Consider the following 11,696-nt stretch of genomic DNA (forward strand, 5'->3'; position numbering starts at 1 on the left):
AAAAAAGAAGTATAAGATGATATAATTTGAAAATTGAAACTAATTAATTGTAATTTAAATTTTGGTCTTTGACTAGTGAGAGTTGGTACACGACTACACGGCGGTGTTTTATTTAAATAGTTCAGTAATGTTATGCGATGTAACTATGTAAGGTATGGAGAGAATTTAAAAGGATAAACAATATACGGCATAGGGACAATCTTTTTAGGGACGAGGAGTAAATTCAATTATTACTTATTAGAGTAATGCTTGGTACCAGGCACCATTTTTCTTATAAAACTTTGCAATTTAGTAAATCACAGCCAACCTTTAGTCCTCTAGTACAATGAAAAGTGTATTAATTTAGGCTATTAAATTTAAGTCAAAAAAAAAAAAAAAAAAAAAAAAAAAAAAAAAAAAAAATTGAATCAAGAACTTTTTTATGGTACAAGAATTTTTCAGTTCAATAAAAGTTTACTTTTTTTTTGGTGCAAACCTAGCTAATTGCTTTCGTTGGGCTTACCCCTGTAAAATTTAAAAAAGGATGATTGTTTCAGAATCTAAAATGATACGTTTACCATGAGAACTGAGAAGTGCTGAATTTAGAAAGCCAAAATGTGAAAAACTGAACCATTGCTTTCACTTCTCCCTTCTCCTTGGTAAAAGATATTTTCCAAGACCGAAATCTATACACCTCTAGTCCTCTATAAGAGAATACAGTCACCAATAGTCTTACAGAATCGTTGCAGAGCAAATCGCCTCCTCAAATTGATTTCCACACTCCTAAAATTGATTTCCACACTCCTTTTAAAGTGATTCACACTACACATAAACTGCACTCTCACAAAGACACAAAAGAAGTGTCAAAATCAATCTTGGAGTGAAAAGTTAGTTCCTCCTTCATTCCCTGCAAGTAATTAAAATCATTTTTGATGCAAATCGAAATAATACCCCCAAAATGAACCAGATAACATGGAGTATGAACTCAACAACCACCAACATCGCAGATACAGCCCATTAATGCACAGCATGAGAAGGCCAATACACATACCAATCACCTCTTCTATGTCCTCAATGCACGAACAAGGCCCTAGCAGCAACCAGCCTTGACCAAACTGCTGATAATTTCCTGCAGCCTCAAATATGGCACTACTTGCTATATGTAATACTTTCATATGCTACTTACAAATATGAAAAGAAAAAAAAAATGCACAGTAAAATATATATGCTCAATACTATATACGAGGTCGGATCAGATTGGTTCAGATAGATGGATAACCGAAACAATCTAATTATCAATTTATCATACGTTAAGAAAATACATCAAGGTTGAACAAGATCAACATCGAATTTCATAACGATAACTATGATGAAGTAGTATAAAGTAATATACAAATTATAAATCTACTTTAAAAATCCTAAATCAATATAATTGCTCAAATATTATACTAGCAGCACCTCAAGTCCGACATGACAGAAGCTTTAACGAATGGTGAATGATGATAGAAAGGGCTTAAGTTCGAGACAGGAATAAGGAAGAACCAGACTGACAGCAATACAATATGATGCTAAAGTTCTATAATGACAAAGCAGGCAAATTAGCCACTCCTCTGTCATTATACTGCACAATCCTGGAGTACAGTGGGAGACAAAAAATAAAACCTTACACAGAAATAATGATCACACTTGCAATCAACAAACAATGCCAACAATACGTCGTGCTAAAAAATCATAAGCATTATTTGCATGTCAAATTTACATCGTATAGAACTTACAAACAATCATAGACCTTAAAATGTTTTGGTTGCCAATTCATCCTCGGGAATTAGCATGACGTTGGTTTCTAAAGTAACTTAGAAGACTTTGAGCCTGCAAAAAAAAAAATGTTCTCTAAATATTAGAGTATATTTCCAGTAATCACACATTGGTAATTTTGGGATGCAGAGCAATTGTACCTTCTCTCTGGCTCTGGGAGTCCCTGATTGTGATAAAGCAACCAAAGGTGGTACAGCTCCTTCTTGGAGTACATTATTGCAAAATCTGGCGCTGAAAGTACAAAGTTGTAGAAGTGCAGCAGCAGCGTTCTCCTTCCCCCTCGCAGAGCCCAGTTCAACAACCTCTACAAGAACAGGAATCCCTCCTGCCTGGCCAATGGCTGTCCTTCCCTCAGTAATCGTAGCAAGATTTGCCAAAACAGCAACAGCCTTATCAACCATACCTGCTGCTGGATCCATCAACTCAACTAGATGCCTTACAGCACCAGCCTGCACAATTCTAAGTTTGTTCTCATGATATATAGATAAATTAAACAAAGCAGTGGCAGCGTCTTTTTTTCCCCGAGGAGTCCCATTTCCTAACAATTCAACCAAAGGTCCAATAGCCCCAGACCTGCCTATTTTAGATTTATTTTCCTCAATTACTGAGAGGCTAAAAAGTGTGGCAGCCGAGTTCTCCCGAGCCTCTTCAGTGCCGGTCTGAAGAACATGGATCAGGGGTTCTATTGCGTCTGCATCAGCGATAGCGATTTTATTATTATCATTAATTGATAAATTCAAGAGAGCAGTCACGGCACTTTCCTGTGTCTTTGGATCTGTCGATTGAAGCAGATCAACCAACAATCTTATGGCCCCACAATTGGCAATCACAATACGGTTATCCATGTTGTGTTTTGCAAGTAGACGCAGTTGTGTTGTTGCATCTCTTTGTGTTTCCACTGACTCGCTATGTAAGTCCTCAACCAACTTCTTAACTACAGCTTCAGTTTCAGAGAGATCAGGTCTTGTTTCTGTGGTCGATGAAGAAATCATCCGGGGTACAAGCCTATCTGATGGACGGCGCCAAATATTTTGACTACGGGATCTCGTATCCATTATTCTAGGTGGGAACTCATGTTCCCTCTGGGAAGTGCTCTCAGGGACAGCAGTATGTGGTTCTTCTGATAGTTCTCCAGAAGCATCACGGCTATCAACATCTGAACTCTGTGAAACCTGATTGGCATCTCCAGATAATCGTTGAGCAAAATTCATGTCCGATACTCTGTTTCCACCTAAGGACATTCCATCATTTCTTTCAGATGGCTGTTCATGAGTATTGATAGCATTAGCATAATCTCTACGCGCTGGCGACCCAGAGTACTGACCATTTGAATCTACACTTTTTCTCTCCGAATTGCTCAGCCTGTCTTCCAGAGATATCCTCCCAACATCCAATCCATGCTCTTTATCAACCATGCGAAACATAGAGCTATCTGATGAAGAACGTGGATGTAATGGGGAAGCCCCTTCTCGGCGAAGGTCACTTGAATGGCTGGAATTTTTGCCATCAAAAACTGCAGACCGTATTGACTCAGGCGATGCAGGCTGGTTACCTCTAGAATGAGACTGTATGTGAATATCCTTTCCAGGACCGGAATCGTTATGAGAAAGTAGGGCCAATGGTTGATCTCTATCAATAGACTTCATAGGGTCAGGCAGCTTCACATCGTTTATCTCACACCAATTTGCAATCAGTGCTTTAACAGTATAATTAGGAATCAGATTGGTGTGAACTAATGACTGCCTTGTCTTTGGACATACAGTAAGACCAAGATCAAGCCATTTCCTAATGAAAGCACGTTCATATGTTTGGCCTGAGGATACAATGACAGGGTCTGTCATAAGTTCAAGGGAAAGAGGACAACAAAAATCAGCTGGTATAGGGACAGGTGTACAGCTCTGGGACTGTTTCAACATTACAAGGCGTTCATGCATGCGTGTGACAAGAGAAATCAACTGTTCATAATCATCAACCTCTGCATTCTTTTCAGCCTGCTCAGCATTCTCCTTCAGTGATTCAAGAGCCACGGCCTCAATGAGAATTTCTTGATTCGACCTTAGGCCCAGGCAATCAGCAATTTTTACAAGTCGCTCAGGGCTTGGCCCATGGTCGCCTGCTTGATCCTTCACAGCATCACTGATGATTGTAGATGTAGTATCACATCCTATGTTCTTAACCTTTTGTATACAGTGCTGTCAAACAGAGACCGGGAAGACTATTAGAGATTCCATTACATAACTCATTGGCAGGTTACAAATCACAAAAGTACTAACAATATAGCGCCCCCTGATGCAAAGATGAGATAACCCATATGATTTTACTTCGTAAATGGTATCTCAAATATTCTAATAAACAAAAATATCAGTATTCAGTAAGACAGCCAGAGGTACCTCAAGAGATGATGAGCTCAGCTCCACAGGGAGGGACTGATGTGAATCTTTAAGCAGCCAGAAGAATTCCAAAACACAATTCCGGATCTTTGCTGTCAACGATTCAGCTCGGAATACCTATATATAAGGCAAGTCAGAGCAAAGCGAAAGTAAAGCATAAGGCAAAATTTTAGAGAGGTCAAATGCCATGACATTACTTCAATCTAACTTGCCTAGAAGTGGGAGAATGATCCAGAGTTTACATCGGTATAATATTCAGTTACTTTAGTCTGAATTTAAAAGTAGCTATTCAAAAATCAATTTCAAAACACTTAGGTGGCATTTGGTACAGGGATATCAAGAAAGGGTAAAGCAATGAACTCTCGTAATTCCCTTAGTTGTTTATTAGTTCAATTTTTCCATTCCCTTTACCCTATAGTTTACCACATTTTACTCTACATTGATTATCCACCCCCACAAAGGTTTCATCAAAGGAAATGGCTCCACTCTACCAACCAACACCACTGCCTTCAACCACTTGCACCAACCATTTACAACCACCCACCACTGACCCAACCACCTCAGCACCGATCTTCCGTCTTACCCAATACTACCCACCACCCCTAAAACCACGAAATTTGTTCCACCACGAATATCGCCAACCTCTAAAAACAAGAAATACACCCCACCCACCACCTAACAACCTGAATTTCACCTAATCCCACCGAAAAAAAAAAAAGAGAGAGAGCAAGAAAGTGTATTGCTTTGATGGCAGAAAGAGAGGAGAAGGATTAGTGGTTGTAGTAAAGGGCAACAGAGTGGCGGCTGTAGTGAAGGCAAGGGGTGGTTGAAAGGGAAGGAGTGGTGGATATAAGTTAGGCTTTAAATTTGTTGTCTCTATAACAAACAACCTTGTAAATCTAAGGGCTTCTCTTTCCAGTTTCCATTGTCCTTGTTTTCCTTAATTAAACTCTTTCTCTTTCCCCTTCTCAAATCAAACACCCCCTTAAAATCTTAAATTACTTCTATAAAGGGACATATCGGTAAAAAATAAATTAATTGAAAAAAATAAAAATTTGTACTTTTGTGATACCACTAATTTTTCTAGTTTCCAACCTAGCTTTGGATACTTTTTTCCAAGATTGCATGGAACTCTAATGTACAACAATTATATCTAAGACATATGGGTTTTTATGATAAGGATTAAAAATGATACGCCCTCCGTTCCCAGATACATGCAACACTTGTATTTGAAGTTTTTGGAGTATAAGTGGGTAGTACAAGAAAAGTGATATGTTAAAATGCAAGTGGGGCTAATGATTATTTTAATAGTTATTGAAGACAGAAACATTAAATGATTAGTACACGTGGGGTTAAAGAGAGAAAGAAACAATACAATAAACAGTCCCATGTCAAAATAGGACATGCTGCACGTATTTAGAAACGGCCAAAAGAGGCAAGTGTTGCGAGTTTTTAGAACGGAAGGAATGTAACATGTTTGGATTCATTCCACCTTTGCCTTAATCTTTAGCCAAATTTGCTGCTAAGGCGGAGTCCTGCCACAATAGTCTAAATATTTGCTGCCAATTCTGGTTCTTGCCGGCCCTTGCTAATTGTTGTCCACCAGTGGCAGTTGTCAACCGTTTATGTTGATAGTTTGATACTGACTATGTGCTCGTCTTCAATATATTGGAGTCGATCCATAAACTACTGGCCATGACTCTTCCCAGTTTTTTTTCCCCAACAGCTAAATGAGAATTCTATTGAATGTCTACCCAGGAAACAAGGTTGCAGAGCCAACCAAACAACAGAATCAACACACCTAAAACTGCATATAATATCATCAATATCCCAAGGACAACACCTTTGTTTGAGAAACTACCAAACAAGGTTCTATCAGTGTACTTCATGTGCAAGCGATTGGTGCTCTGGTTCTTCTTTCTCAATATGTTTGGCTATCTCTCTTTTTTCTTTTTTAAATACTAATCATGGTATCCAAGCTATGGACTGCTACTTTACTTACTGAAAAGTATTTACTTTCCTCCTTATTTAGTATGTTTCTCACCAAGAATGACAGATCCCCAAAAGAAGTCACAAGAAATTGGTTATCCTTGTAAGACTATATAATCTAAGTCGGCCTGGAATTGGGCGCCTTGTGCCCCAGCAGAACAACGATTAGGATTTCTTGGTATTCCTGGTTCTAATAATTTTCACCCAGAGTTGTGCCAGTTGTGGTAATAATTAGAAAGGATGATTTTAAAAGGACAGCTGGAGTTTCTTTAGTAAGCTATTCTTCTTTTTCTTTCCTGATGAAATAGTGTTAACAGATTGGTTTTTAAGCTCCGCGCCATGGCAAATAGGACTACAGGGACAAGAGACAGGTTATTGTTATTAGCCGAATGCTAACTAAATCATAGAAGGTCAAGGAAGAGACATTCTAACTATAATCTGCAGTTCCACAAGTGTAAAAAAAAAAAAATCATACCTAGGCTTTGAAGCCTAAGGCAATATGGCTAAAACGCTTATATTAGGCTAGGCAAAGAGTAGCTAAATGCGAACATAGGGAGGTGCAAAGGTACACCTATAAAGAACATTTTGCACCAAAAGTTTTAGATTCTTATTAACTGCAACTAACACCTGAGCTTTTGCCTAGGTTCTAAGACTCCTGACTCCAACACCTTTAGGTTTTTTGAACATTGATCACAATCCTTTTCCTAGATCCACATCACCAGCCTAATAAGTTTCCTTGTATTCTGTTAATCATCTAGTTTAATTGCAAAGCATAGATTGACAGCCAATATACTCACTCTAATCTAGTATTTTTCCTTCTAATTAAATTAATTAGATGAAATCACACATGACAAAAAGGATTATGTAACTGATCAATCTGTCCTAAAATATCAATTATGGGAGTATGTCGAAGTCTTCGAACTCATACGTGAAATAAAAACCATCAGGTTCATTTTTTACAGTAATTACAGGATATGTGCGAACACAGTCATATGAGAAGATAGATAACCATCTTAGACATAATTCAGTGTCAACTTTTTAAGGCAACAAGCATAACATAAAATTTTCAACCAAACAAAATGGATATTCTTGTTAGACATAGTAGATGTCAAACTTTTAGCAGGCATAGCAAGATCTCATGATCATATAAACTGCAGATAATAGTCACATTTTCCTGACATCTTTACCAAAATAAAGAGTATTAATAACCTGTTTTGACAAAATCAAAACAAAACCGAATACCCTCTTCCTCTGTCCCCAACATTTCTAATGTCATTGCTTCAAAGGTCCATTCTGCTAGACCTCAAGACAATTCATAAAAAAAGGTGCCAAGAAGATCAGGATCATAGGAGAATTGAAGGAAAATTCTTGGTCTTGATTTCGTTTGGCAAATAGGCACATATAAGGAATGAGGTTTATACACTTTTTAAAATGAGTGAGATGGTGGATTAGGATATTTTTTAGAAATGACACGTAGTTTAAGTGGGGGATTTAGAAATTCACACAAACAAAGTATTTTGTATACAGGGATATGAGATAATTATTCTCCAAGCACTGTAGATAGTACGAGACTACAAGTATCTCAGGAATTTTTTTTCCAATTCAGCCAACCTTATGAAGATTAGGACGAGGTCAACTACAAAGTAAAATGGCAAGAAGTGAAAATTAACATAAAGCTCTTAAATATAGTTCCTTTGTTCTTTGATAATTGCAGCACTTTTATTTTTAAGAAATATGCATCATCACCTTTTTTGCTAGTACGTTCTCTCTAAGTCTCACCTCATCACATGGGCTCATTTTTATCACTCTATATCTCCTCACTCCTCACCACGAGCTCCATAAAATTCAAACCTTCCCCCTCCCTAACCCACCCCCACAGGCCACACCTCCACATCGCAATTATTAAAAAAACAGAGAAAAAACATACTCAAACAAAATTCAAAACATACAAGATCAACTCTGCTTGCCAAAGGATGCCAGCTCTCAAAGAGATCTTGTGACTCATCGATAGACAATCCAAGTTCTTGTAGTGCCTTATTGAGTCGCTCATCAGAGGCTACTTCAGTATCCACAATCGCATCAATTATCGGCTTTAACAACTTAAATATCTCTTCCATCTTCTGGTAGCATTTTCGCACCGGTTCTGAGTCAAAGCCGTCACGTGATGATAAACTTAAAAACGACGATATATTTTGAAGAAGAGCCCTCCAAATGGAGACCTCCATTACACCTGCATAGGAAGGCAAATCTCCGAACATGTCAAAAAATACTGTACACTCCGAATCTGCCAACAAGCATTAGGCCTACCAAACACATACTCATCGCAATCCGATCAAACAAGAAGCAAAACTTTAACAACGTAAATTGGTCAAACAATCACACCCGTCCCTGTCCCCGTCCCCGGCTCAGGGAGAACAATTCCATTTTCATAGTTCCATTCCTAACATTGAACAATTATACAAAACAAAATTCTGCACACATTAGCAACCAAATTTGACTCAATCATCAAATTAAATTCTTCTCGCTTGAAAATATGAATATAGCAAATTCTAGCAACGAAATTGCTGGTTATAATCAATCATTCAGTAATTTATAACCAAATAATTCAATAATCCAGCATAGAAGAACCCTAAATGGATTAAAATGACAATTAATTAATTTAAAGATTAACAGAGATTGTGAAATTGATATTCGATAATTAAGAATAAGAAGAAGAAATCTGACCTTAGGAGCTGGTTCAATGGAGGAAAGAAAGGTGAGAAATAGGTTGAATGGAGAATTGAGAGTACGCGCTTCAATGGAGGAGAGAGAAAAAGGAGAGGGAATGCAGCGAGGCAGGCGTACATGTGAAAAGGCTCCAAAACTACCAAAAGGGCCAAATTATAAACAACTACTGCTCATAATTCTATTGGAAAAATCAATTTGAATTGCCTTTTTTTTTGTTTTTTTTGTGATTTTTTTTTAAGTTCTTACTCTCTTCGATCCTAATTGTTGGTTTTGTTTTTTTACTTTTCTCTAAAGTTTTAAACTTTTAACGCTTTTATTCAAAAAAGGTAAATTTAAAGCATAAAAAACTGAATCTAATAGGGACAAATGGAGTATTGAGTAATCCATACTAAATAAATATTCATATGTTTTTTTTTTTTTTTTTTTTTTTTTTTTGAAATAAATCAATTCATTAATAAAAAGTCATACGACATTTACAAATGAAATCTAAATCAACAAATAAATAAAATTGAATCAAATTAGGGTTTCCTTATGATCGTTGAATATATCTTGCAATGTGGTACATCTCTCGCATACATCGCTGGAATATACAGCCTTTTCGGAGAGACGGTATAACGATTTGTTGTAGCCGTAAGAATGATTTTCATCTGATTCACTTGAACGCATTTGAAAACTCGACAACCGATGCAATCCCGAACAAATCTTTACCAACAAACTGATAGTAGGGCAAAAGATGATTACCTTTTTTTATAAACCCTAACACGTAAACAAACCCTAGAAGAGAGGAGGAGATAAGAGGAGAGGAGCTGAGAGGCGAGTCGGGGGCATATTCATATGTACTTTAAAACATAAAAGTTAAAGGTAAATTTAAAGCATATAGAAACTAAATCTATTAGGGACAAATGGAGTATTGAGTACTTCGTAATAAATAAATATTCATATGTACTTTAAAACATAATTTTTTTTTTTTTTTTTTTTTTTTTTTTTTTTGGTAACATGTCGATGAGGGTAATTTGATTATACTTCGTATATGTTTACAAAAACATATAATCAAAATGAAACTTTAGTCATTTTTTTACCTTTCCTCATCATTCCTAGTATTAGCCGCTTTAGATGATATTATATTAATAATAGAGGACATATAATCTTAAACTCATTCCTAAACTTTACATTGTGATGCAAGTCTACATGCACACTTCTCACCTTTGTAAAAAAAAAATCCAATAAACAAACACGGGAGTTTTATCCACTTGAAAATGAAAAAAGTCTCATTCCCACCATAACTCTCACGTACCAAACACCCATCTTTCACAATTCATAGGTTGAGATTGAATTGCATTCTTAGTTTACAGTTATTTACATTATGATTGATATAATAAGTTCATATGTATAAACTTTAAGTCCATTTGAGAGCAATATCAATCAAAATTCAATATTTACATATGAATTTTATTGAATTTCCATTTGATTGAAATTTAACATGTAAGTTTTAAATATTAATTAATCATTAACTATACAATAAAAAAAATGTATTTCATAGGTTCATAGCATTGTACGAAGTTAAAAATATTAGAAAACCCAATTAATCTAGGGTATATTCTATTCACCTGACTTTTTACCTATCTGATCTTATGTTTATCTGAATTTAGGTCCTGTTTACTTCACCTTATTTTTGCTGAAGTGGAATTATTTTGACTAATTGAAATTATTTAAGCTAAACTGAACTTTTATTTACTGAATTGAACTTATATATACTGAACATGACTTATTTTTACTGAATATTAGTTTTTTGGTAAAGTGAACAGGGCCTTATATGAACTTATTAAAACTTATTTTAGTTTGTAATTTAAACCTAGGTACCCTTATTAGAACATATTTTCCCTAAATTGAACTTACATAAAACTTACCTGAAATTTATTAAACCTAAAATAAGTAAAAATAAGGTGAAGAGAACCGACTTTTAATTAATATCGATAATGATTTTAATTAATGAACCATCACGATATTAGTGGTTTATTATGCTGAAATAATTTTTACTAAACAGAAATTAATTTTGATGAACTTAAATTATTTTTGCTTAACTAAAATTAATTTTACTGAGCTGAAATTATATTTTGCTGCAATGATTTCCCTAAATTAATTCCCTATTTGCGTCGGTATAAAAACTTATTCCCACCATATAGTCCATGTAGGATTGGTGGAAGCGGTTCTATACATTAAAAATGCAAGAACCCCTAACGCTGTTTGTGATTTTAAGGTATAAAACCGCTAACAAAAATAAATAAATTAACGAAGCGTCCACCAATCCTACGTGGACAATATGGTAGGAATAAGTTTTTGTACAGATACAAATAGGGATTTAATTAAGGGAAATCGTTGCAGCAAAATATAATTTCAATTCAGTAAAATTAATTTTAGTTAAGCAAAAATAATTTAAGTTCATCAAAATTAATTTCTGTTTAGTAAAAATAATTTAATTAATACAAAAAAAGTGTGTAAAAAATACATACAAAACGTGCATCGCACGGGATCATCTAGTTAATTTACATCTAAACAATTTTTAGGGGAATCGTTCATTCTTGCTAAACTGAAATTATTTTTACTAATTCTCTAGTTTAGTTATTTTGTTACTGATTATTATTGAACTGAAATTAAATTATTTTTACTAAACCAAGCTTATTTTATTCGTCACTCTCCCTTATGTAGAAACTAAGGGGTCGTTTGGTTTACACAAGATAAACGGAATGGAATGAGCAAAGGGAATGGAAAAGAATGAAATGAAATTACCTTAAATTT

General features: G+C 35.4%; 1 protein-coding gene across 1 annotated transcript; it reads right to left on the minus strand.

Moving 5' to 3' along the window:
- Window positions 1–1,457: 1,457 nt before the first annotated feature.
- On the minus strand, window positions 1,458–9,308 carry LOC110712137 (U-box domain-containing protein 4-like). The gene is made up of 5 exons (XM_021890565.1): window positions 8,898–9,308; window positions 8,123–8,403; window positions 4,185–4,301; window positions 1,935–3,986; window positions 1,458–1,848 (listed from the first exon to the last, which is right to left on the minus strand). The coding sequence occupies exons 2-5, from the start codon at window positions 8,396–8,398 to the stop codon at window positions 1,792–1,794; spliced, it is 2,502 nt and encodes an 833-aa protein (XP_021746257.1). The 5' UTR covers window positions 8,399–8,403; window positions 8,898–9,308; the 3' UTR covers window positions 1,458–1,791.
- Between the last annotated feature and the right edge of the window lie 2,388 nt (window positions 9,309–11,696).

The sequence above is a fragment of the Chenopodium quinoa genome, unplaced genomic scaffold (genome assembly GCF_001683475.1).
Source record: "Chenopodium quinoa cultivar QQ74 unplaced genomic scaffold, ASM168347v1, whole genome shotgun sequence".
In the NCBI taxonomy this organism is placed as follows: Eukaryota; Viridiplantae; Streptophyta; class Magnoliopsida; order Caryophyllales; family Amaranthaceae; genus Chenopodium; species Chenopodium quinoa.

Bases quoted from the DNA above. Each gene is read 5' to 3' on its own strand.
- LOC110712137 (XM_021890565.1), bottom strand. From the start codon at position 8,398: ATGGAGGTCTCCATTTGGAGGGCTCTTCTTCAAAATATATCGTCGTTT. The intron at 4,302-8,122 runs GTATGTTTTGAA...CCTTATATATAG, and splicing joins TGGCAAGCAGAGTTGATCTT to GTATTCCGAGCTGAATCGTT. The intron at 3,987-4,184 runs GTACCTCTGGCT...TCTGTTTGACAG, and splicing joins TGAGCTCATCATCTCTTGAG to CACTGTATACAAAAGGTTAA.